At 38.9% G+C, this 27,418-nt stretch overlaps 3 protein-coding genes across 4 annotated transcripts; 2 read left to right on the plus strand and 1 right to left on the minus strand.

Moving 5' to 3' along the window:
* Nucleotides 1–81: 81 nt before the first annotated feature.
* On the minus strand, nt 82–13,701 carry LOC123037958. 2 transcript variants are annotated; one of them, XM_044460975.1, is made up of 3 exons: nt 13,536–13,701; nt 652–865; nt 82–107 (listed from the first exon to the last, which is right to left on the minus strand). In XM_044460975.1, exon 2 carries the CDS (start codon nt 861–863, stop codon nt 741–743), a length of 123 nt encoding a protein of 40 aa, XP_044316910.1. In that variant the 5' UTR covers nt 864–865; nt 13,536–13,701; the 3' UTR covers nt 82–107; nt 652–740. The 2 variants fall into 2 exon arrangements, with proteins under 2 accessions (XP_044316910.1, XP_044316909.1); XM_044460974.1 differs by having other exon boundaries at nt 13,216–13,701.
* Nucleotides 13,702–15,055: 1,354 nt separating this feature from the next.
* LOC108040200 lies at nt 15,056–16,716 on the plus strand. The gene is given in 3 exon segments (XM_017117524.2): nt 15,056–15,110; nt 15,773–16,479; nt 16,481–16,716. Coding segments are annotated over 3 exon segments (858 nt in total). The 5' UTR covers nt 15,056–15,103; the 3' UTR covers nt 16,625–16,716.
* A 2,049-nt stretch (nt 16,717–18,765) lies between these two features.
* Nucleotides 18,766–21,308, plus strand: LOC123037948. The gene is made up of 2 exons (XM_044460829.1): nt 18,766–18,779; nt 20,876–21,308. The coding sequence occupies exons 1-2, from the start codon at nt 18,766–18,768 to the stop codon at nt 21,306–21,308; spliced, it is 447 nt and encodes a 148-aa protein (XP_044316764.1).
* Nucleotides 21,309–27,418: the final 6,110 nt, after the last annotated feature.

Here is a 27,418-nt window from a genome sequence, read left to right on the forward strand (position 1 = left end):
GCAATCCTGGCAGCTGCTGGACCCCTTTTTATCACTCCTCTGCCGCTTTCTAGTCGTCGCTTTTCACTTATTGCATTTTTACTAAATATATATACGTTTATATCACGCTGCAAAGGAAAAAGCACAGACTACGTTAAGCATATTTAAAAAGTTTGCCACGAATTATTGTTTGCCGCCAAGTTATTTGTTGCTCTTCTGTTGACGGCGTAAAATGGCTGCCAGTTTGTAAATTAAAAATATAATAATGAAAATAATAATAATAATAATAAAAAAAAGTTTTTTATAATATAAGTTTAAGTTCCTGTTAATTTTAAACTCAAAAACCTATTGATATCTATTGCTGTTGTTATGTTCTTCATGTTATGATTGTTACTCTTTCTAGTCCCTACGTTTTATAGCCATTTAATTGGCTTATAAACGTAATAATAACATATGTTATATAAAAAAAAATATATGTTTAGGTATATGTTTTTAGGATTACTAAATCTAAGCCTAGGGTATTTCGCACTTCGGCATTCGAAGATTGTTCCTCTTTTCTCTGTTTTTTTCGCTGGTAACTTGCAACTTTCAATGCTTGCCACTCGACGACTATCGACACTCGACTTTCGACACTCGACCGCTTCTGGCTGGCAACCTCAAGTGACTACGCACCTCTTTGGCTCCGGCTGTTCGACTTTTCCTCGACGGACTCTCCTGATGACGGCTGCAACTCCAACTTCAGCTTCAGCTGTTTTGTTTGCTCAGTTGTTGACGAAGAGCTGCCAACCCAGTGACTTAATGAGCCGAAATGCCAAATAGACTGGAACCAACGTCAGCGATATATACACGTAATAGCTCCAATCGCCGGTTATTTCCTCCGTCATACCTGCAGATGATACGGCAAACACAGTAATATTATTAATCACCTCGTATAACAAACAAAAAACGAAACGAAACGGAACGAAACGAAAAAAGTATCGAAAAGTAACAGAGAAAAGAAAAGTGCAAACACAATTTCCCTGGCAGGGCGACGGAGCACATGATATATTTGATTAGAAATCATCCACGATACATTTGTTCTTTTCCTTTTCCAATATGACATATGAACGTAACTCCCAAGGGGGTCAATGGGGGCACAGGGGGGAGGGGGTGGAGGGGATGGAGGGAGCAGTATAAGCGGCTTACACACAAGACATTTACCAGCTGTTTTCCCAGAGTCTAAGTGCCTAGCAGTACAGTGAAATTTAATGGATTCCTATTTGTTTATTATACATATATCCAAGTGAAATAGATACCACACACAAATTGGTGCAACCAACCTTTATTATTTTGGGTTTGCTTTCTTAAAGAGATAATTTTAGAACAATAAATGTATAAAACATGAATGTATATACTTTAAAGGGTCGGATATGCCACCTTCATTGTGTTGCTAACTTTCGACCGAAATTATAAATTCTCACTGCAAGGGTATACAAATAACATTGAATTAATCAATTTTATATTACAAACCCATTAAATACAGCAACATTAATCTTTACCATTAGCCATAATAAAAATATTAAAAGAGAACCACATTTATTATTGATTGCTTATGGTTTTGGATATCTATCAAATTTGGAAATTCGTATTTAACAACACCCAAGTTCATGACAAGGTTATCAATTTCTAACCATGGAAGTTGGACTGTAATTGCCCACATTCTCGTAGGAAATCCCTCAAACTATTTGCCCTCTAGGAAAAGGAGTGCATATGAGTTTCAGGCGACATTCGTCACTGGGTTTTCCCTTCTCCAGAGGAAAAACGGGTTGGAGAGGGCGGTTATAGGAGAGGGATTGTGAGTGGCCGGAGCACACTTGACAACTGCCAACTGCCAAGTCCCCGGCAACTCTCCCAAGTGCGGCCGACGTGTCAGATGCTCGAGTACTTATAATTCCTTTAAATTCTCAACTTTCCCAGCTCCAACATATGAGCGGAAGTGAGGTGACGCAGGCCAGGATGATAGACACAGAAAGCCGGAGCGATACCAAATGGATACCAAGCAGATAGCAAAGTGCCTTAAAGCGAAAAATTTGCCATGAAAGAGTTGAGCTTGGTGAACTTAAAGAGCTTAAGGCCATTGAAAAGTTTATTTATTTTTTTTTTCTAAAAATATGAGAAAACATCACACTTCTTATTAATAGGCTGTCACTCAGCATAAACATAACTTTTTAGTCTATACTTTATCACTACTGTTGGCTTAATGTTGAAATATGTTTTGTTACTTAAGGGTAATTAAATTAATATTCACAATCTATACAAGGTCCTAGTTAAAAACTTAAATTCGATTCTGATTCTCAACCAGTTATAGCATTTGTTACTCTAACTGTCGTACCATTAAAAATGTCCTTAAATTTCATTTTAAGCACGTTTTTCTAATATATTTAGCTTTACCTTGACTTTTGAGAACGAATTTGTCGTTAAAACATTTTTACAAAGTACCGAAATTTCTCTACGACTTCCGATTCCCATTCTCAGTAATTTCTTTTCATTTGCCCTGCACAAAATCTAAAAATAAACTTTTACCATTCCACAAAACTTTAATTAATTTAAAATTTCGAATTATTTGTTGGAAAAAGAAAAAGCACCCAAACTCGTACACGCACAATTTCCCGCCCACACAGACAACAAGTTTTCACAAATGATTTGAGTGTGTGTTCGTGTGCTGCTTTCGTCACTCGTTCAACCTTAGAAACTATTTTCTTTTGGCCTGGCCAAACTTTCAAGAATCTGGCAATTTGTCGTCGCCGTCGCAGGAGTTTTCCTTCATCCATTTTTTCTTGGCCTTTCCTTTGGCTTTTCATTTTCCATTTTTCTTTCACATTTCACCTTTTGGCTGTTGGTGCAAACATATATCCCGTTATTCCCAATTACACATGCACTTTTCCAGCGGGTGTGTTCGTGTACTTCCTGCCATCTGATCCTGCCAACTTGTTGGTCACTCCCACTCCCAAGAACCCGAAAAGCGGGACCAAAACAAGCTCCCCAAGAGGGCGTGACTGCACTTAGAGAAAACAACGTTTCAAAATTTGAATCAGTCCCAAATTCTCAAAGATTTTACTTCTAAGGCTCTGTTGATAAGAAAACACAAAAGTTACGGTTTCTGGAATTTTGTAGGTGCACTCTAAGCCTTTTGTTTAAATTAATATCTTAATAATAACACTAATAAAAAGGTTAATAAAATAAATCAAATACAAATTAGTTAGTACTGCAACAATTTAATTGTGTTTAAATTAACGTTGTTTCAATAATATAAGCCCTTTAATACTAAACTCTATTGACAATTAAAATGTCTTTTGGATCAATCTGAAAAAAAAAACACACAAAAATTACTTTCATGTTTAGGTTCTAGGAATAAAGTTTTAAAATGGAATCTGTTGGTAAGCCCGGTTTTACTTGACCTTTTATAAAAATGTACTAAACCAATTTTTGGGTCATAACTTTATTAATTTTTAACAAATGGCAAATAAATAACTTATTTACATATATATGGACAGCCCCTAATATTATTTTTATACTTAGTTAAACTCTATGGATTTCAGGTCCACATTTAAGAACTATATCGAATTGGTTTACATCGAGTGTGATTTTACTATCAGTAACCATCAGATTTTTGGAAAACTTTTGTCTTTGTGCATAAACACACAAAATATATATTTTCACATATGACAGAAACCCCTCAAGGGCCTTGCTTGTTCTTCGGCTTGCCACATTCTCCGCTTTGCTGCTTTTCGTATGTCAAAAAGTTTTGATATTAAAAAATAAATAAAAATAAAAATTCCTTTTGGCCATATTTTGCATGCTAAAATTGTGGCTTATATGTATATGTATCCTCATCCTCAGTGCTCCGCTGAATCGGGTGCCAAAACTTTTTAGAGCAAAGTTACTACGGCAACAGAGCACCCCTTTTCCCTATTTTTTTTTTTTACTGCTCCCACGCAAATAATAGAAATAGCAAAAACAAAAAAAAAAGAAAACAAAAAAACAAAAAAACCGAAAACCAAGCTGAATTTTTGTTTGAAGAGGTGCGCTGTGTGTGTGTACATGTTGGTACACACATTGGAAAGCATTCGCTCCAGTTTTGTTGCCTTTGTTGTTGGCTGTTTGTTGTTTGGCTCAAGTGTCGGTTAAAGTCTTATAAAAATTAATAAGCGTGTAAATTGTATTGTATTGCTACACACACCCTACACCCACACTCGCACAGAGAACGCATTAAATTGTTTATGCATACGAAGAGTTTTTCCTACTTTATTTTATGGGACTTTGTGTTTTTTATTTCCACAAACAGTTCTCAGATGTTTTTGTTCTTATGTTATGCTCAACTTAAGCTTAATGGCATTTTGTTTTCGGCTCTGCGTACAGTGGACCACAAATGGAAAATGTGGATTAGGTTTGTATAATGTTTATTAAGTCCTTTGGAAGTTTGAAATCAGTTAAGAATGCATCTATGTATCTCTCATTAGTGTTGGGTGATTAGTATAAGTGATTTTGAAGGTGTATTTTGTATGTTAAAATGAATTTCAAACCATATAGATATAATCAATGGAATCAAAATTAAAATGTTTAATCCAGAAAATTTGATGAAAATAAACTAAATTTGAGCGTGTTATTTTTGTAATTAATAGATTCATAATATCATGGGTTTGTCCCACTGTGCACGAGAAATAGCCTGGCGCTAGTTCACACGCTTGTTGCGCCCACTATCTCTTGTCTTTTGTTCCTGGGAAAAGCGGGCAAAAAGTATAAAGAAAATCTGCATAAATAATGTTGAGCCACGCTTTCTGCGGGAAGTGTTGATGATTTGATGGAAAATTCCGAAACTAAAGCGCGCAAAGTGCGAAAACAAAACGCTGCGGCTTAAGCACAGTTAGAAAGGCGGAAGAAAGTGGGTTGTGGGGTGGAAATGTGGGTTGATCCCAGCCGGCGGAGCGTAGCCATTCTATTTTTCCAGCAAAACGTGGCTCTCCACATTTTTTGCCACCACCCTCTTGACTGGCGAGAGTTTATTATTTAGCAAACTGACTCCGTGGCGACATTCGGCTCATTTATCAGGCAAAAGCACGTCACGTCGTGATATTATAAATTACTTCAGACAATATGCAGCAGTTCCCCAAGTTTTGAGTTGTCTAACTTGGCTATAATCCCGTCAGTTCTGGGTGCTTTCAAAGGTCGGGATGGTGATAAATCCATAGGATGAGCAATGCCAAAACATCAATCACCAAACCCGGCAAAAAGGAACCAAGCGAAAGCATTTTTAATTTGATTAAAACGGTAATCCATTGACTATTATGATTTGTTTTCAAAAACCAAATAAACATGCATTTTGGTGGCACAAAGCTTCTGTGCTTTTCCATGGTTTATTGTTTCCATTTAATTTCCATGTGAAACGAAACTCTTGTCGGGCTGCATTGCCAAATATTCCAAACCAAAATGAAATGTGGCTATTAAAATAAAATTAGATATTTGTAAAGCTAAATTAAATACATTTAGGCTGGGGCTTGCACTTTTGTTTCGATTTAAAAACATGTTGAAGGCTTTAAGTGCTATTGGTTGCAATCTACTGAAACGTCTTGTGACACATTCATGATTTTTGATAAATAGGAAATAAAATGTGGAAGTTTATGGTTGAACAGTCAGCTTCAACTACTGTATTTGCTTTCTTGAGACAGTTTCTCTTTGGCATAAAATAAATAGCACAATTGCGATATGTGTCAATAGAAACACATTTATTTTTATTTTTTTAGAAATATTTTTTTTACGAGAACAAACACACAGATCACAGTTGTTGTTATTTATCCAAGCATTTTGCTGTTGAATCTTTATCAATGTTGACATATGTACATAATAAAGTTGAGACACCTTAATTCATTGATACCTTTTTAAATGATTAAGAGACAGATTTTTGTTTATATTCATTTAACAATTAAAGGTAAATTCCGACTACTTTTTGTTTAAAGGCCAATACTACTACTTTTATTCAATAAAAATTTAAAAATTCAAGCTATAATTTAAAACGTTGTAGTTATCTGCGTTTACATACTTTTTGTAAAATATATTTGTTTTTTTTTGTAGTAATGTAATGAAATATATTTTACAGTTAATTTTGTGAACAAAATATTCCCTAAAGATATTCCCTAAAACCTATAAATCTTGTTATAATCGTAAGAATTGTTTAAAATTTTTTCTAAGAAAATATAGTAGCTAATATTTAATTTTAAGGCCTTAAAACCATTTAGAGACTACAAAAATTCTTCAGAAGCTCTGAAATAAGCATCTATAAACTATCTTTTAATCTGCGAATGCTTCTAAATAAATAGTTGATGAATGTTGGCATCACTGCTGCCGCGATGCTGATGTCCCAGGATGCGGGGGGTGGGGTTTTTCAGGGGGGTTTTAGGACAGCACCGGCGTTATCTACACCCAGGGGCAGCAGACAGGGATTCGCCCTTCGCCCTGCGCTGTCGGATGCAATGGAGCGAATATTCCCGGCATATTTGAACATCGTAGCGCAGCGCCGTTAGATTTAACGTGACTAGTGACTAACGCCCCGCTTAACCCCCTGCAACCCCCCCCCCACAGCTCCCGATCGGAACCCAGAGTCGGGTCCCTGGAAAATGTGTTAATTAAAACTGAACGTCTGATCGCGTTACACACGATACGCGAACATCACCGGAATACAAGCAGACAAACGCTCGATATACTGGATACGGGATGGCAATGCCCGAGAAAGCGGAGACGGTAAAAATGTTATAATTCAATTTGTGTTATGTCAACTGCTGTATAAATATAGCGTCGGATCCGGGGGAGATGAGATATACGGACGGGGGAGTGCCCGACTTTATTCAACTGTGAAATCGACAAGTGCATTGAACCTGGCCGAGCATAGATTATGAGCCCGACTAGAAGCAAGAGATTTTGCGATGCCACTTCCCTGAATACAATTTCCGATGGCAGACGCATCAGTGAGCACTCGCTTGTTTGTAATTAACAGTCCAGGAGCTTAGGGCCATAAGCTCCTCAGTAGCCGTCAGGCATCAACAGGCATCAACAGGCAATCAAAAAACAGGCCAACTTCTGTGGGTGTAACTAGCTTAAACGGCAGCCAACTACCAGAATATTTGAAATGTGTGAAAAATAGAAATATGCAAATCCGTTTTTGCTTCCATATACCAAGCCCAAAATAATAGTGTATCCCATGTTTTTAAATATTACTTTCCCTTTTACGGTGACAACCAAGTATCGAATTTTTGCAAATTGATTACAATTTAATAAAAAAAAACTCTTTTAAACATGCAAGTAATTTCAAGATAATCTTGTTAACAATTAACATCAAAATTATTTGGAAAGTAAATAAATACAGAAATAACTGTTTGGTATTATTTGTATTTATATTTATATTTTCTACTCGACAGAAACGTAGACTAGAAATATTTTTGTACAAGAACGCCATGATATAACTGCCTGTTCCTCTTGCAGAGTCACCACTGTAGTTCTTCAGCTGTTAACGGCTGTCATTTTCAGGGACTAAAACAAAGTCCTTGAGAAAATAGCCTTCAAAGAGGCTTTGCCCACAAATTAGTGTTAGAGAACGTTCGATGCGGCCCCAATAAATTGACAATTAAAACAAAAAGTAATCAACACCCCAGATGGCGAGAGAAAGAAATGCTCGTACAAACCAACTGAGTCAATGAACCCAAAACTTTTCTGATGACAACAAAAAATAAATAAAACGAGAATGAACGAGGGGAGCAGCAACGCTGATCGGAGAATCGATTGAAAGGCGATGCCTATACACATTCAACTTCAACAATCAAATGACTTTGACATTGTGCAACAACTAAACCAAATAAATAGAGTAAAAATAATAAAAGGAAACTGCTCAAATTGTAACAATCGGAACAGTGAAATGTGAACTGCGGACTCCAACTGCCAACGGAAAACTACAAACTGCATTGTATGCAAATTGGCAACAAAGTTTCCGATGAGGAGGCGTTGCGGGGTTTTATTATTTTATTCTGAGCTAAAAACTGATAAGCATGCCAAATGCGTTCCTCTTATTTTATTTCATTTGCATTTGCACACATTTTAACTCGCTCCCTCGGCACCGAAAAAAATCAATTTTTGTATTGGATATTAAAACCCGAATACTTTCTGGTCGTCTGATTTTTATTCAGAAACAGTGGTGAAACCATTAATCTCAACCATTTAAATAAAGTAATATATAAGTTTAAAAATAGGTATATACTTTAATTTTTTGCTGATAACATTTCACTAATTTTTTTCCCGCAAAATATGTTGCCATTTAATCTTCCGCATAAATAAATATTTGGACCTGCACAAGTTTTTCAATTTTTTATTTTTTTAACTGTAAAAAAATTAATATAAATAAGTTGACCAAATCGAGCATAAATTGTATAGTTTTTTATCTATGTGTATTTCCATATTTTCAGACATTTATTGATTTGAAATGGCATACTATTAACCCCATTATTACATTATTTTTGCATGACTTTCTTGTCGTCTCTCACTTCCCATTTTTTTTTTCGCTCTCAGATTATTTATTATCTCCACGGAAAAAAATTTGGATAATTCTAGACCTGATTTAAAATGACGTCCAGACTCAAATAATTTTGATGTAATTGATATTTAAAAAATTATACATTTATATACCAGTTTTATTTAAAAATGTATAGTTTTTACATCTATGTTGAATCGTTTTACCATTCTATATACTAAAAAAGTTGTAAATCAGAAAATGTACTTAATTTTGCAATCTAATTCGATCTTCTATTTTTTAATATGTGCATATTTGTAATAAATAATTATTTACTAGAAAACACATTTTTTAAAGTAATTAATTTTCCAAATACAAAAGAAAATACTTTTCAACTTGCGGCTAATGAACATATTTGTAATAAGTTTATTTTATAGTCCGTAGTAGGGATTTTTTGCAGTGCAGCCTTCTTTTTGCATGCCTCTCCTGACGTCACTCTTTACTGGTGCTTTCTTTTTTCCACGCGAAAGAGAAGCTTGACAAAAGGGCTTACGTGTCCCAGAGAAGATTTCGTAAAAAGGCCATTAAAACTTCTTTTTTTCGGGGACGTAACAGCGGGGCTAACGCGGCCGATGTCAAATGACCCAACTTTTAATGGAGCCAAGGAGTTTCCTTTTCCTTGTCGGAGCTTTTCCCGAATTTCGCCTCCCTTCGCTGAGGCAATTTGTGCAATTGCGAAGGTTCTCCTCCTTTCTTAAAAAAAACCAAACCAAAAAAAAAACTGACTTCCTTTCGGAGGCCGTCATCAAAATTTTGTTGGCCAGCTCAGAGCAAACAGTCAACGTAGCGTGTCGCCCTTTGCATATTTGCCTTAATTTTTATTATTCTCATATTCATTTCGCTTTATTTCTTTCCGGCCTTTAATGGGCCGCGATTTGAGGCAATGATGAAAAATGCTGATAGGCCAAGTTAATATGAATGAATGATGATAAATGCGCAATGTTTTTGATCATAATTAATTTATACCGTTTCGTTTGTTCTTTTGTTCGGGCCTAAAGTTCCCATTAATGGCACGAGTGTATGAGGGTCACGTGTTTTCCACCCGAAATCACTGGCTCAGAGCAAGTTGGCCAAAAGAAAATCGACCAGAATCAACAGGTGTTCAGATTTTATCGGCAAACTTCGCCCAAAACTTATTTTATTCGTAAAAATATTTAAAAATCATCATTAAATAAAGTACATTGTACTTTAATATATTTTACACCTATTTAATTAAAACCCTAAGTTCTTTTGGAACTAACCCCGATTTTAGTATTTTTGTACAAATTTGTACTAGGAAAATTCAAATGTGGCATAAAGTCTAGTTCTATTATAGTGGTAAAAAAAATACATATGTCTCAAAATAATAAGAAATAGGTTTGACAACTTACTAATTAACTAATCGTTTGAGCCAAAGTTATATCATATAAACACAAATCATCCCGAATACATAAATATATTTTCCGAACTGTTATACGAAAGTAAAAACGGTTTCCCAAACAATGCGACCAATCTTTTTCGCCAAAATCACTCACCTGAACCCCTCCCATTCCCGATGTGGATTCACACCTCAATAACCCGCCAACGGCTGTCATAGTTTTTCCTTGAGAACTTCGAAATGCAAACGACCAGGTGAGTGTGACAGAGTTATAGAGTTGTATGCGAACACGTCTACCTGGCCGTTCAAGTACGGCAATCTGAGCGTGACGAATAATGATTTTACACCGCTCCAAAGAATTCTGAGTGGGGCGATGGGATGGGATATGCAATGGTTTGCATGGGATCCCATCGGATGGGTGGGGGATCTTTGGGAGGAGTTTTTCTTTGAGCCAAGACGGTTGCCAGGGTAAAAATACTGGCGAAAAGTGTGGAAATTGTGTAAGAGTTTGTGTGCTGAACGGCTGAATTTGAAATTTGCATTTAGTTGGCTTATTGAGTTTGCATCTGTATATCTGTCGTGTTCGCAGCTCCTTTTAAAGCAACTCCAACGACTAATTTCATTTGGCTGCAGTTTGCCCGAAAGCAAAGAGGCGTCATTGAAAGTCAGAAAAAAGGGGGGGAAAATTACAGAGGGGGGGTTGTATTGCTTATACACGGTGAAAATTAGATCCCTTTTGTCATTTACATTTGTTTATTTATTATACTCAACTAGCAAAATGGCTAAAGTCACGACATTGTAATCATATGATGATATAATAAACTTGCATCTAATTTGTTTTAGTTGTGGAACTTAATTTTATATTTTTAGAAGGCAATTTCTTGAAATAAAAAGGTTTTTATTTATAACATTAAATAATTTAAATTTGGGACTTAACAGACATGTTTAATATTTCATTTTTAAAGTACTAATACCGGCTTGACAAAAAAGAGAAAGAACAAAATACAGTATATCTTTTACACAATATTATTTTCAAAAACTGTCTTAGATTTTTAACATTGCTTAAAATTAAATTTCAAAATATAATAGCCAACCCCTATCGTCAGTAAGCGCTTTTGGCCTTGCATACAACTCCTCTCCTTACCTTTAAAAGTATAATTAAAATATATTAAGCAAGAGATATTTGAAGCGAACTTAGATGGCTAATTATCGTGATATTTTCTCTGTGTGTACATGTAATATGGGCACTTGGTTAGAATCACTTTTGGGCCACTTGTTTCTCGAAATTGAAAACCATGAGGCGCATTTAAAAAGATGAAGTGACAACTGGCATACTGATGACGACACAGAGGGGAAGGGGTCGGGGGTAAATGGGAACATGGGTCGAAAGGAGGAGGGGGGAGGACGAGTAGAGGGGAGGAGGAAGAGAAAGAGAAAGAGGAGCTGTAAGTGTGTGTGGAGCGTATAAATATAACAAGTGCCAAGTGAAATATGTACATAAATAAGCCAGCGCAGAGATATGGGAGGCAGATGCATTTACAGTGGTCATTCGCCTTTAAAGATACTTTTTCTTTTATAATTTCAAAACATTTTTTACAACTTTGGGAAGTGACAATTGGTGGTTATTGACAATAATGCTTAGAAACCAAAGGTCTGTCTTTTATTGCACAGTTTATGTAGCTTTTGCAAATAGCCTCTGAGAATTTAAAACATCTATAGATACATTTTTTTAATAAGAGAAGGCAAACCTAAAGTAATACTGAATTAAAATATTACGTATATTTGGTATGCTCGAATGTATTTCTTCAGCAAATTCTTTAGAATATCTTTTAGACTTCAGGTTTTACTGTAGTCCTTTTGTCTATCGCCGTTTCTGTGTCTGTTTATACCGCTGCATTTCTGCATTTTTGCATTTCTGCACTTCCAGCAGCTGCGACTAATTGTTGAAAGAGAAAAATATATTAAATAAAAAAAAGCATCACTAGATGGGGGCTAAAAAAGGGGAATGAAACGCCAGAAAAGGGACAAAAGAAGACCGGATGCGAAGGACTTGTTCGCGCCGACTGCGAAAAGTGCAACAAACTTTGACAAAATAAAACGAAAATCCCGCCCAAAGGTACGAAGCAGGGGCGTGGCAAAAGGAGGCGGCACAGGGGGCCGAACAAATGAAGCGCCCCTTTTTGCAACTTCAAATCGCAAACCCACATCCACACACACACAGCCAGCCACAGCTGGAGATTCTCACATATGTAAAAAAAAGCGCGAGTTGCAAAAAAAAAATTGCATTGAAATTGAAGCACTCTCATTAGGAAGAAGAAGTTGCAGCAAGAACCAGAAAAAGAAGAGTTGAAGTAGAGAAAGAAGCTGAAACCGCAAAAATAATGGCAACACTTCGATAACGTAGAGAAAAAATTTACAACATTAACTGGTTACAGAAACTTCAAAAAATATGAAATGTAAAACAAAGAAATTTGGTTTTATAATGAAACCAAATTTAAAATAATAGCTTTCTTGGTTACTATTTTTATTTTGAAGTATATATTTTATATTGCACAAAAATTAAGCAACTTTTAACTATAGGTGACTAAACATCTAACCATTTCGTAAATAATTGCTTATGGAGAAGAATGAGTTTACTCTACTGCATCGTATTTAAGTAAATGTTCACTCTTTAAAGCGCACACTGTAGTAAAAGTAGCGATCGACTACGTAGTTGACGAAATAATTCGAAGATACGTTAATAAAGGTTTTAATGAGTGATTGAGATTAAGCGGAATATTTAACTAATTGTTGTTGTACCGGCTTATTTTTGTTTAATTATTCAAACAATCATTGATTTAACTCTTTTATTAAACAACTAAGTACTGAATTTTTTTTATATGGTCTCCCATTAAAATAAAAGGCCAGGCCCATACATACATATGTACATGGGTGACAAAATTCCCGCAGTAAACATGCATACATACAAACATAAATAAAAACTTTAAGCCCATTAAAAATCTTTGATATAGGAAGATTCCCAAAGCTTATTAGTTAAGCGGAACATTGTTGCTAAAGCGTCGAATTCTCCATTAATCATCTAAAAGATTGATTAAGTAAAACCGGGTGAACTGTATATTTTCCAATAAGAGAAGTAGAATCAATCTGACACGGCCACGTAGGTGACGAAATAAGCAGTGCCGCAATAAACAAAAAATCCAAATTTAACTCAGGAAAAGCATTCAGTTTCCTGATAAGAAGGGGTTCCAATATATTCCCCAAAAATAATAAGTTAATCGGTATATTTTACTTGGTTTCTTGTTGCAGCGCCGGATTCCTCACTAATCATTGCTATCAGTGTGAGGCAGCAACAACAGCTCTCTGTCTCCCTTCCTTTTTTACTCCCCTTGTTGTTGTTGCTGGCTCGCTTAAAATATGAATTTTTGTTTATGTTATTTGTTGTTGCGGTTATTATTGTTGCTTGCACTTGTTGTATTTTCGCCACACAAACAAACAAACACACACAATGTTGCACGTTGCGTGTGCACTTCCTCTTTCTCCTCTTCCGCAGGAGAATCGTAAACAAATGCAGCGCACACACTTCGTCACGCGACACTTTGTCGCACTCACGTCTTTTCAGTTTCGGCTGCAATTTCTGCACTCGCCAAAAAAGTTGCAGCGCGTTCGTTTTAGCGCAGCCAAGTTAACCACTCGTTTTAGGTCTGAAGTTGGCAATACTAAGCTAAAATCGCGACTTTCTTCCGAGCGACGAAACCAACAACAAAGCAGTTAGGGGTGGGGATACGCCGATTATAGCGTCGGTTCAATCGATGTTTACGAAAAATCGGTGACATCGATGTTTAACCAGATGTAATCATGTTTTCCCACCCATAACGAGTTTAAAGCCGCTTAAACTTCCCACCGAACTCTGTAAGTTTCTACTCACTGGTCACCCCATGCAAAATGCTCTTTGATCATAGCACTGTAGGAAATGCTTGCTAAATTAAACGCTGAAATATATTATGAAAAATGTAAGGTAATTTTCGATCAATATTGTTGCACCTCTAAGAAGGAACTAAAATGGTGGTTGTACTCGCTAACTGCGGAGTTATGGCCGATTCACACAATTCCCATTGACTGCGATTTTTGACAGATGTCAAACTCAGGTTCCCATGGAATGGGAATCGAATATTACTCTATTTTTTAAAGTAAGCAAGCAGAAATACCACTTACACTTAGTAAGCTCGAGTACACGCGCGCAATAACGCAGTTCAAGTGTAAGCGTGGTCTAAGTCCCCGAGGAGCGTGTCTCCGAAACCTGCGGAGTAAGTCACCGCTAACTATCGATAAGCGTTGGTGGCTGTTTTCCCATCGCTAACGTTTGGTTTTTGTACTGGCAAACTGTGAAAGGTTGTGTCCTTGCTAAGGAAGCTATCGCTACCAGCGCCACCTATCGGACGGCGGCGAAACCAACCGGAATCTTCATAGGTGGCGTGCTTGAAGTTGTTCCCCCAAAGTTTTTTCTATTCTCCCGTAGGTGGAGCCAGAGACATTGAAAAATTTTGTTAAGCGTTGAATGAACTATATTTATTTTCTGATAACTGCGATATCTGGCTGAGTTTTACGACTCGCCCTCGACCGATTATTCGTTTAGTCACTTCGCGAGTGCAAATGTTTAATTATGTTATAAGTAGACGACAATTTATGGCCAAAAATCAACCGATTGTTGTTAATTGATAACCGATTTGATAGCAAGTCTAGTATAACGATTCGCGGTGGTTCGAAATTTCCATGACATCCGCAGGTAAGTAATAAAACCGAAATTCTCCAGAAATGGGGAACTTTTTTAGATTGACTCAATGTATTAAACTATGTCGGTGATGTAAATTGCAATAAAATTTAAAATTGTATTAATCAATTTGTGAACCCATTTTTATATGAGGTAAATATTTTTCGATTCCCGAGAATTACTTAAATTGGCTTTTAATTAAAGAATTACTTCCAATTAGCTGCCTCTAAACCAACCCAATTGTGCGAATGTCAAGCATGGGGTTTACAAGATACGAGTTATCTAAGGTTGGGTCTCTTATCTGGACTTGTGAGCACTATAAACTTCATAGGACGGAAACACGGAAAGGCCATTAAACGGTTCACCTTTTCAGTTGGACGCCGGAGCTGCTGGAGAACGGACAAGCAAAATGACAGGTAATCAAGTCGGCAACTAAAATGGGAGATTCCATAACAGGGAATCATTTGAACGGACTGCTATTTAATTAAGTTAGTTACACTTTTGTTTACAGCATTGTAATGCTACAAGTTATAATAGGTTTTCAAAAATTTGAGATGTCTGATGAACTGTGATATTTTTTTTTGTAATTTAGTGGACCACATATTTTTTTTGTTCCAAATTTAAGATATATATTTGTATAACTTTGCAAGGGTAATATAAACTGCTAAGCAGTTTAATAGGCATTCCCGACCATATAAAAAAATATATATATTTTTGATAAACATTGCCAGAAGAGTCTGTTAGTTTCCTCTAAGCTATGTGAATGAAACAACATTGCAGGTAGTGTGTAAGTCTACGTCATATAGGTTCCACTAGAACTATTAATAATTATTTTGACCATTGACAATATAACGTATAGCTGCCAAAGGAACAAACAAGCAAGTTATCGTTATAATGACAAACGAAGCTTCATTGTTTTTAAACATATGTATATGCATACAAATCGAAATGTAGAATATTTAGTTTTTGTAATAGCTGCAAGGGTGCTTCCTTTCTGGTTAAACATTTTCTTAGAGGTATAATGGATGCGCAGTATATTTATAGTACAAATTCGTAATATTTCCCTGTTGCTCCGCAGACCACAGATGGATGCACTTCAGCCACGGCAGCGTGCCGCCAAACGCCGTGGTGGCGGGTCACGACTCGGACGGGGACACGATCTTCGTGGGCCGCGCCTTCTTCCACAACGACATGCTGCCGGCGAAGGTGATCCCGAACAAGGGCAGGGCCTACGTGGCGTATGCGCGCGAGGAGCACGAACTGGAGAACTACGAGGTGCTGTCGGGATACAACTACGAGTGGCTGCCGGCGGAGAACGGTGAGGTGCCGCCCGGAGCGGTCAAGGTCGGCCGCAACGTGGACGGGGAGTTCCTGTACGCCGGCAGGGGCTACCATGCCGGCAGCCTCACCATGGGCAAGGTGCATCCCTCCCACGGCTGCCTGTACATCCCCTACGACTCCGACGAGGTGAAGATCTTTGGCTACGAGGTGCTCAGCCAGCCGGAGCGCTGGATCGACACCACGGCGACGAATATCCCGGATGGCGCCCTGGTGGCCGGGTACGATTCCAACGGGGACACCATTTACGTGGGCAGGGTCTTCCGGAACGGAGACCTGCTGCCGGCCAAAGTGGTGCCGGCCAAGGGAAAGGCCTATGCCGCCTACGCGCAGGCGGAGCACGAGCTCACCGATGTCCAGGTGCTCACGGGATCGGGCTTCCACTGGGTGCCGGCCTCCCACGGACACGTGGCCCCCGGAGCACTATCCTCCGGCCCCAATGTCGACGGGGGAGCCCCTGTACGTGGGCAGGGCCACCTACTGTGACAGTCTGAGCGTGGGCAAGATCCACCCGTCGCACGGCTGCATCTACATCCCGTTCGGCGGCGAGGAGGTGCGTCTGGAGAACTATGAGGTCCTGACGAGGATCTAGACAGTTATTATCATCAGTATCATTTTTTTTTTCCCTTTATTTTTTGACTGCCAAAAATACAATTGCTTATAAGAATATTGAAATAATTAAAAATCAATTAGGTGTTCATAAAAGTAAACGAATTATTTTTGATGTTCTGAAATATAACAAATATTTTGGATTAAATATTTTGTTGAGCTGTATAACTTGGAATCACTTGTTTACTGGCCAATTATCATTTTAGTTTGTATATGCCTGATTCTTCAGTTATCCACCCTATATTCCTCGTTCGATTGAGTGCAGGATATCGCTTGATCCTTTATTTGTTCAGCACTTTTGACTTTCTTGCATACGATTTCCCGCAGTTCCACTGGCCCACGCACTCCACTTATTTGGTGGTCGCTGGCTTTGCATTTCGTTTTACTTTTGTTTTCCCAGCATTGTTGCCTTTCAATGATTTTTCTTGTTTTCCCTTTCAAGTGGATTTCAGTTTTTGTTTGTTGTTTTGCCCATTTACAACTATTTGAACGAGGGAAAAAGTGTAAAGCTGAACGAAAAAGTTGAGGGCGGTCGGTGAAATTACTGTGCAAGCTTTGCACCTGTTTACAGTGGCTTGCAAATTCCGCAGGGGCGGGGGACTATTAAGCTTTGAGGGGGTTCCCCTTGTGTTGCCCCCGCTTTTCTATCAGTTTTCCTCCCGCTTCTTTTAAACCAATTATACTCAGATAGCGCAAACTTGACCTAAAAAACAGCATGTTCTGAAACTGGCGAAAATGTGGTGGATTAAAATGCTTCAAATCAACTTTGTAGGGATTTTGTTATTCTCTGTGAAATAAAGCAATGGCCAGCATTTTAAATCGAAAACACTTTTGCCTAACTCGGAGTTAAGTACTAACTGAAGAATTGCAGCCCTAAAAGAGTTTGCATTGGGGAAAACGTATGGCTGGGAATAGGGGTAATGCTTTTATGAAAAGGAGACTAATGAATTTGTCTCGCTCTACCTGTTCCATTACTCTCTGCTTTCTTTTTCTCAGTTTTAACCCTATTTTTGCTTCTTCATTTCCCCCTCTTTTCTCTGTTTAACCAACTTAATTTTGCCTAATACATTTTAATCATTTCCACAGTGCCTCGAACTAAATTCCCTCTTTCATTAACCCCTTGCTGCCCCAGCCCATCTATCTGTCACGCTTTCCGCTCTCGATTCGCATCCGTTCACCATGGGTCCTGCTTTCTGGTCCTCCTTTTCTGGCCGCTTTGCTGGTCTTTCATACACTGGAAAAAGCACTTGTTAGTGTTATAAGGAAAAACAGCAAGTAAATATAACAGACTTTGCAATTTGAAGCTTTGTCGGATTGAAAGAAACTATCAATTTTTGATGTAATAACTCCTTTTAATAACTTCTAGTAAAATTATATTTTTTTTTTTACACAATATTCAATTGCCCAAGTCTTATGTTCTTTATTTGATTTGAAGATAGATTATGCGAATATATTTTTTTCTGTGACTTTCATATTCCCCTGCCCTAAAACATTTATAGAGCTCCAAAGATTTATCTTTATTTAAAGTGGTTATTAAATAAAAAAAATTGGAATTTCGTTAAATTAGTTAGAGTTATGGTCGTGTTTTTTTCCAGTGTCCTTTCTATCGCTGGGCCAGTTGCAGTCGCGGTTTCGCTTTTTGGCCACACAATGCGGCACTTTTTCGAGGGTAGCCAGGGGCGGCGAACGGAAGGGGCTTTCGGCTTCGGCTTTAGGCTAGGTGCATCCTGCTTTCGGGGGGCGTGGCATGGGGGTCAAACGCACACATACTCGCACTGTCTAGTCGTCGCCGGTCACTCACGTCGGTCTGCGGTTGCCACAAGTCTGGCTTTGGGCTCGGGTTCCTCTCCTCCATTGCTCCTCTGCCATATCGGCTAATGGATACAGCCCTCCACATTACCGCCAGTAACCCCCCTTTGACCCTCTGAACCACCACCCTCGATACCGCCCACTCAAAAGTAGAAACATCAACAAACCAAAGCCAACCGAAATGTGGAACATTCAGTGGATTTAATGGTGCGTAGGGCAGCACTTTAAGATGCTCCAACTTTAAAAAGTGCCTGGGAGCAGGGGCGCAGCGGGGAGAGGGGGTGAGTGGGTGAGGGGTGGTTCAGGGAGTACGTAATGGCAGTCATCTGGTAATACGTAATTAGGGGCGGGGCTTCAGCTGCAGCCAGAGCTTAAAGACTCATCAACGAGTCCGGCAATTTCAATTGTTGCCCAGGACTTTTTGCAATTGGCATAACCAATGAGCCAGTGGTTAAAGTGGGGTAAGGCAGGATAAAATGGGGTTTAAAAAGGTGGTTAAAGGGGGGTTCCAAAGGGGGTTTCCAAAGGGGGTTTCCAAAGGGGGTTCCAAAGGGTGTTCCAAAGGAGGTTTCAAAGGGGGTTCCAAAGGGGGTTCAACAGCTAGTCCAAAAAGGGGGCCTTAAAAGCTGGTTAGTCACTAAACTGCAGTATGTGTGTCCCGGGACCATTTATGATTTGCGAAAGTTTCGTGGGCACTGAGGAATGTGGTTTCATTACCAGCCACGCCCCCGCCTCCGCCCCTACGCCCCCTCAGGAAAAACTTTCATCCACTAGCTGGGTGAATTAGTTGCAGGAAGCGGTGAAGGGACAGAACCGAGAGCAAAATCAATTCGAACCCATCGTAAATTCATGTTCCATAATCGAAAATCGAGCAATTTTGCTATTTAAATGCTTGGTTAATAAAGCTGATTATATTTGATCAGAATTTGACTAAAATAAGCAGCCACATTGACACTAGAGCTTCTGATTTTTTGTAATATTTATTGTCAATAAATGGTTTTTTTTTGCAGAAATAACCATATTTTCCAATAACAAAAGTAAATGTACTTTTTTTACCTTTAAATTGTGCGTTCCGAAGTATTAAAGTCAATCACATTGAACATTTTCAATTTGTGTTTTCTATTTATTTGAATTTATAAACCAAATTATCTTTAATCTGGCTTAAAGAATTAAGCTCGCTTTTAAAAGTTGTATTTATTATCTTTTATAAATTATTTTTTGCAGATAATGCAAGTGTTTTTTTTTAATCAGACTAAATACAATAGAAAGTGGTTCAATTTAAAATGCTACTATTTTCCTCTTTTGAGAAATGTTTATTAATCATTGGATTAATGTTAAGCCCAGAAAATATGAATACACAGCGCTTAACCGCTTTGCAAAGCTGGAAAACTATTTGCGTGGATTTAAGAACTACTTCTGGCTTACTGACAAATCGCTGCTTGAAAGGATCAAAATGCTGCTGCCTTTTTGGAGGATCCACCAATCCCGGCACAAAAGGGAACTTTTAATTATACATCGCCCCGCTGGTCCCCATTTACTCGACTCCGCTTTTCCGGCCATATCCTGCCAGTTTCCATTTCCCGGCTCATTGCGAAACTTCTCGACTCAACTTGAAAGGCAAGAGTGAAAAGTGGAGTGCAGAAAAGCGAAGGAGTGGAAAGCCGCGGGGGGAAATGGCGTTTTACAGCTGCATTTCCATTGCCCATAGAGCTCTTTGTTTGTTTGCTGGCCTCCGAACACAAATAAATACTAATTCGTTAAAAAATGTTCTATTTTGTCTAGCAAACAGATCAAATAGTGTTAATTTAATCATTTGAATAACATTGTTTTTTAGTATTTGCATTTATATGAGCTTAAATTTGTATACCACATATAAACATACCATAACATAAGTATGAAAAACATAGTTTCATTTTTAAATTGTATATCATTCTCTTATTAATTTTGCTGTATATTAAAATACAGCTACATTTTCCAAATAAATTTAAAATGTATCAGTATATTTGTAATATTTGTATCTAAGCCAGTCATAATGTTATTATTATTTCTCTGCATGTAGAACATATTTCATGCTTCTCTGGGAGACGCCTGTAATTGTTGCAGCTCCTCAATTTGACTGAAGATTAGTTGGGTTGAGAGCCCTTTCCACCTCCTTGTTAACCCTTTAACAACATCTATGGCAATAAAAGACAAGTTTATTGCCGCACTCCCATGAATATTTGTCTTTGTAGCTCAACTTTTTCTCCCAAAGGAGCAATCGCCGGAAATGTGTTTCATTGTTGTTTATTTCTTTCGCAGCTAGTTTGTAGTTGTAGCAGTCCAAAAAAAGCAAGTTAACGAATACAATTTGGATTAATACAGTTTATGGGAAAGTTTTGAGGGGTTGAGTTTGGACCTGGGTTCGCCCAACATACGAGGTGCTCAGCCAGCCGGAGCGCTGGATCGACACCACGGCGACGAATATCCCGGATGGCGCCCTGGTGGCCGGGTACGATTCCAACGGGGACACCATTTACGTGGGCAGGGTCTTCCGGAACGGAGACCTGCTGCCGGCCAAAGTGGTGCCGGCCAAGGGAAAGGCCTATGCCGCCTACGCGCAGGCGGAGCACGAGCTCACCGATGTCCAGGTGCTCACGGGATCGGGCTTCCACTGGGTGCCGGCCTCCCACGGACACGTGGCCCCCGGAGCACTATCCTCCGGCCCCAATGTCGACGGGGAGCCCCTGTACGTGGGCAGGGCCACCTACTGTGACAGTCTGAGCGTGGGCAAGATCCACCCGTCGCACGGCTGCATCTACATCCCGTTCGGCGGCGAGGAGGTGCGTCTGGAGAACTATGAGGTCCTGACGAGGATCTAGACAGTTATTATCATCAGTATCATTTTTTTTTTCCCTTTATTTTTTGACTGCCAAAAATACAATTGCTTATAAGAATATTGAAATAATTAAAAATCAATTAGGTGTTCATAAAAGTAAACGAATTATTTTTGATGTTCTGAAATATAACAAATATTTTGGATTAAATATTTTGTTGAGCTGTATAACTTGGAATCACTTGTTTACTGGCCAATTATCATTTTAGTTTGTATATGCCTGATTCTTCAGTTATCCACCCTATATTCCTCGTTCGATTGAGTGCAGGATATCGCTTGATCCTTTATTTGTTCAGCACTTTTGACTTTCTTGCATACGATTTCCCGCAGTTCCACTGGCCCACGCACTCCACTTATTTGGTGGTCGCTGGCTTTGCATTTCGTTTTACTTTTGTTTTCCCAGCATTGTTGCCTTTCAATGATTTTTCTTGTTTTCCCTTTCAAGTGGATTTCAGTTTTTGTTTGTTGTTTTGCCCATTTACAACTATTTGAACGAGGGAAAAAGTGTAAAGCTGAACGAAAAAGTTGAGGGCGGTCGGTGAAATTACTGTGCAAGCTTTGCACCTGTTTACAGTGGCTTGCAAATTCCGCAGGGGCGGGGGACTATTAAGCTTTGAGGGGGTTCCCCTTGTGTTGCCCCCGCTTTTCTATCAGTTTTCCTCCCGCTTCTTTTAAACCAATTATACTCAGATAGCGCAAACTTGACCTAAAAAACAGCATGTTCTGAAACTGGCGAAAATGTGGTGGATTAAAATGCTTCAAATCAACTTTGTAGGGATTTTGTTATTCTCTGTGAAATAAAGCAATGGCCAGCATTTTAAATCGAAAACACTTTTGCCTAACTCGGAGTTAAGTACTAACTGAAGAATTGCAGCCCTAAAAGAGTTTGCATTGGGGAAAACGTATGGCTGGGAATAGGGGTAATGCTTTTATGAAAAGGAGACTAATGAATTTGTCTCGCTCTACCTGTTCCATTACTCTCTGCTTTCTTTTTTCTCAGTTTTAACCCTATTTTTGCTTCTTCATTTCCCCCCTCTTTTCTCTGTTTAACCAACTTAATTTTGCCTAATACATTTTAATCATTTCCACAGTGCCTCGAACTAAATTCCCTCTTTCATTAACCCCTTGCTGCCCCAGCCCATCTATCTGTCACGCTTTCCGCTCTCGATTCGCATCCGTTCACCATGGGTCCTGCTTTCTGGTCCTCCTTTTCTGGCCGCTTTGCTGGTCTTTCATACACTGGAAAAAGCACTTGTTAGTGTTATAAGGAAAAACAGCAAGTAAATATAACAGACTTTGCAATTTGAAGCTTTGTCGGATTGAAAGAAACTATCAATTTTTGATGTAATAACTCCTTTTAATAACTTCTAGTAAAATTATATTTTTTTTTTTTACACAATATTCAATTGCCCAAGTCTTATGTTCTTTATTTGATTTGAAGATAGATTATGCGAATATATTTTTTTCTGTGACTTTCATATTCCCCTGCCCTAAAACATTTATAGAGCTCCAAAGATTTATCTTTATTTAAAGTGGTTATTAAATAAAAAAAATTGGAATTTCGTTAAATTAGTTAGAGTTATGGTCGTGTTTTTTTTCCAGTGTCCTTTCTATCGCTGGGCCAGTTGCAGTCGCGGTTTCGCTTTTTGGCCACACAATGCGGCACTTTTTCGAGGGTAGCCAGGGGCGGCGAACGGAAGGGGCTTTCGGCTTCGGCTTTAGGCTAGGTGCATCCTGCTTTCGGGGGGCGTGGCATGGGGGTCAAACGCACACATACTCGCACTGTCTAGTCGTCGCCGGTCACTCACGTCGGTCTGCGGTTGCCACAAGTCTGGCTTTGGGCTCGGGTTCCTCTCCTCCATTGCTCCTCTGCCATATCGGCTAATGGATACAGCCCTCCACATTACCGCCAGTAACCCCCCTTTGACCCTCTGAACCACCACCCTCGATACCGCCCACTCAAAAGTAGAAACATCAACAAACCAAAGCCAACCGAAATGTGGAACATTCAGTGGATTTAATGGTGCGTAGGGCAGCACTTTAAGATGCTCCAACTTTAAAAAGTGCCTGGGAGCAGGGGCGCAGCGGGGAGAGGGGGTGAGTGGGTGAGGGGTGGTTCAGGGAGTACGTAATGGCAGTCATCTGGTAATACGTAATTAGGGGCGGGGCTTCAGCTGCAGCCAGAGCTTAAAGACTCATCAACGAGTCCGGCAATTTCAATTGTTGCCCAGGACTTTTTGCAATTGGCATAACCAATGAGCCAGTGGTTAAAGTGGGGTAAGGCAGGATAAAATGGGGTTTAAAAAGGTGGTTAAAGGGGGGTTCCAAAGGGGGTTTCCAAAGGGGGTTTCCAAAGGGGGTTCCAAAGGGTGTTCCAAAGGAGGTTTCAAAGGGGGTTCCAAAGGGGGTTCAACAGCTAGTCCAAAAAGGGGGCCTTAAAAGCTGGTTAGTCACTAAACTGCAGTATGTGTGTCCCGGGACCATTTATGATTTGCGAAAGTTTCGTGGGCACTGAGGAATGTGGTTTCATTACCAGCCACGCCCCCGCCTCCGCCCCTACGCCCCCTCAGGAAAAACTTTCATCCACTAGCTGGGTGAATTAGTTGCAGGAAGCGGTGAAGGGACAGAACCGAGAGCAAAATCAATTCGAACCCATCGTAAATTCATGTTCCATAATCGAAAATCGAGCAATTTTGCTATTTAAATGCTTGGTTAATAAAGCTGATTATATTTGATCAGAATTTGACTAAAATAAGCAGCCACATTGACACTAGAGCTTCTGATTTTTTGTAATATTTATTGTCAATAAATGGTTTTTTTTTGCAGAAATAACCATATTTTCCAATAACAAAAGTAAATGTACTTTTTTTTACCTTTAAATTGTGCGTTCCGAAGTATTAAAGTCAATCACATTGAACATTTTCAATTTGTGTTTTCTATTTATTTGAATTTATAAACCAAATTATCTTTAATCTGGCTTAAAGAATTAAGCTCGCTTTTAAAAGTTGTATTTATTATCTTTTATAAATTATTTTTTGCAGATAATGCAAGTGTTTTTTTTTAATCAGACTAAATACAATAGAAAGTGGTTCAATTTAAAATGCTACTATTTTCCTCTTTTGAGAAATGTTTATTAATCATTGGATTAATGTTAAGCCCAGAAAATATGAATACACAGCGCTTAACCGCTTTGCAAAGCTGGAAAACTATTTGCGTGGATTTAAGAACTACTTCTGGCTTACTGACAAATCGCTGCTTGAAAGGATCAAAATGCTGCTGCCTTTTTGGAGGATCCACCAATCCCGGCACAAAAGGGAACTTTTAATTATACATCGCCCCGCTGGTCCCCATTTACTCGACTCCGCTTTTCCGGCCATATCCTGCCAGTTTCCATTTCCCGGCTCATTGCGAAACTTCTCGACTCAACTTGAAAGGCAAGAGTGAAAAGTGGAGTGCAGAAAAGCGAAGGAGTGGAAAGCCGCGGGGGGAAATGGCGTTTTACAGCTGCATTTCCATTGCCCATAGAGCTCTTTGTTTGTTTGCTGGCCTCCGAACACAAATAAATACTAATTCGTTAAAAAATGTTCTATTTTGTCTAGCAAACAGATCAAATAGTGTTAATTTAATCATTTGAATAACATTGTTTTTTAGTATTTGCATTTATATGAGCTTAAATTTGTATACCACATATAAACATACCATAACATAAGTATGAAAAACATAGTTTCATTTTTAAATTGTATATCATTCTCTTATTAATTTTGCTGTATATTAAAATACAGCTACATTTTCCAAATAAATTTAAAATGTATCAGTATATTTGTAATATTTGTATCTAAGCCAGTCATAATGTTATTATTATTTCTCTGCATGTAGAACATATTTCATGCTTCTCTGGGAGACGCCTGTAATTGTTGCAGCTCCTCAATTTGACTGAAGATTAGTTGGGTTGAGAGCCCTTTCCACCTCCTTGTTAACCCTTTAACAACATCTATGGCAATAAAAGACAAGTTTATTGCCGCACTCCCATGAATATTTGTCTTTGTAGCTCAACTTTTTCTCCCAAAGGAGCAATCGCCGGAAATGTGTTTCATTGTTGTTTATTTCTTTCGCAGCTAGTTTGTAGTTGTAGCAGTCCAAAAAAAGCAAGTTAACGAATACAATTTGGATTAATACAGTTTATGGGAAAGTTTTGAGGGGTTGAGTTTGGACCTGGGTTCGCCCAACATATGCTACCATTTTGAGTGTCTTTTAATGACAACAAACCCTTTAAGATATTATACTTTCTTTTTTTTTTTTTTTTTTTTTTTTTTTTTTTATAATTTAATTTATATTTTTATTTGGTATTAACAAGTTTACTGTTACCGCTGAGGCAACTTGATCTAGTTACATATGGGAAAAACAAAAACAAAAAGATCACTTGATCACATATACAATATCTTACATTTTACTACATTCATATACATTTATGTTATACATTTATGTTATGGCCCTTGAGGGTAAATCGGCTGGGTGGCATCTTTTTAGGCGTCTTCTCGTCGGTTGCGCTGCTAACTGTCTGGCCAATGCGTTAGGATGGTTTCCAAGGCGTTGCACATAGCCGGTTGCCAGGTTTTGTAAAACGTCTCCGACCTTGGGGATCTTCAGGTCCCTCTCGATGTCCCTATTTCGGATGTACCATGGGACGCCGGAAATTTTCCTCAAAATTTTGGATTGCGCCACCCTAATTTTATTTAGATTGGACTTCGCTGCACAGCCATATATTTGGAAAGCGTATTTCCATATAGGGCAAAGGATCACCTTGTATATTGCAATCTTATTGCGCAGGGTCAGCTTGTTCTGCGGTGAGAGCAGCCACTCCATTCTCTTGGCCTTCTGCAGGACAGAATGCTTTACCATTGTGGTGTGTGCTTGGAAGTTGAGCGTCCTGTCAAGTATGACACCCAGGTATTTGTGGGACTCTTTGTGCTCCAGTGTAGAGCCCGACATAGTGATCGCACCGCAGGACTTAGTTCTCGTTGAGAAAGTAACGTTTGCGCACTTACTGCTGTTGACTCCTATGTTCCACTTCTTTGCCCAGTTATCGAAGCTGTGAACATAGGTTTGTAGAGCTTGCCAAGCTGTGTGGATAATTGGGCTTCTCGTCAGCACGGCAGTGTCGTCAGCAAACGTTGCAATAAGAACATCGTTCACATCAATCCCTGCTATCGCCTCAGCGGTTGGCATATCTGCTGTGTATAGCGTATATAGCGTAGGCCCAAGCACGCTTCCTTGTGGGACGCCTGCACATATTGGACGCAGCAGGGATTCAGTTCCATCCACAACCACTTTAAAGCTTCTGGCCTGCAAGAAACTTCTTACCAGTTGGAACAGTTGAGGAGTCAGTATGCTTTTTAACTTAAAGAGCAGGCCGTCGTGCCACACCCTGTCAAAAGCCTGCTGAATATCCATGAACACGGCCAACGCATATTCTTTCTCTTCCATTGCACTTAGGGCGAAGTTCACCACTCGATGCAATTGCTCCGGAGTCCCATGGCCTCGCCTAAATCCAAACTGCCACTTTGGTATTTGGCGCTTTACCGCTTCAAGTTGAAGGATCCGGTTGAGGACGATTCTTTCTGCCATTTTCCCAAGCGCAGGAAGCAGGCTTATTGGACGGTATCCATCCACTTCATTGTGAGGCTTACCAGGCTTTGGGACCATTGTAATTAGAGCAGTTTTCCAGCTCATTGGAAAGTGCCCTATGCGGAGTATGCTGTTAAACAATAGTACTAGAAATAGGATAGCTTTCTTGGGTAGGAGCTTCAATGTCCTATTGTCCAGGCCATCTTCTCCAGGAGCTTTTTTGGTTTTTAGCTTTTTACTTTCTCTTAAAGTCCATTCCTCTAGTTTGTAAATATGGTTATTTAAATCATTTTGGAGTTTAAAGTGTTGTAATACAAACTTTTGAATAGTGCAAGTTATTTATCAGCTTTTATTAGTTGGAAATGATTTTCACATAAATTGTGGGAAGTAAAATTAAAAAAAAAAAACTTAAAGTAAAACCCAGGGACATTCACTTGGACCGACCATCACCAACCTCTTTTTACTGGCCAT

This window comes from Drosophila rhopaloa, unplaced genomic scaffold (genome assembly GCF_018152115.1).
Source record: "Drosophila rhopaloa isolate 14029-0021.01 unplaced genomic scaffold, ASM1815211v1 contig_3, whole genome shotgun sequence".
NCBI lineage: Eukaryota > Metazoa > Arthropoda > Insecta > Diptera > Drosophilidae > Drosophila > Drosophila rhopaloa.

Excerpts from the sequence above, each read along its gene's own strand:
- LOC123037958 (XM_044460975.1), bottom strand. The coding sequence starts at position 863 with ATGACGGAGGAAATAACCGGCGATTGGAGCTATTACGTGTATATATCG.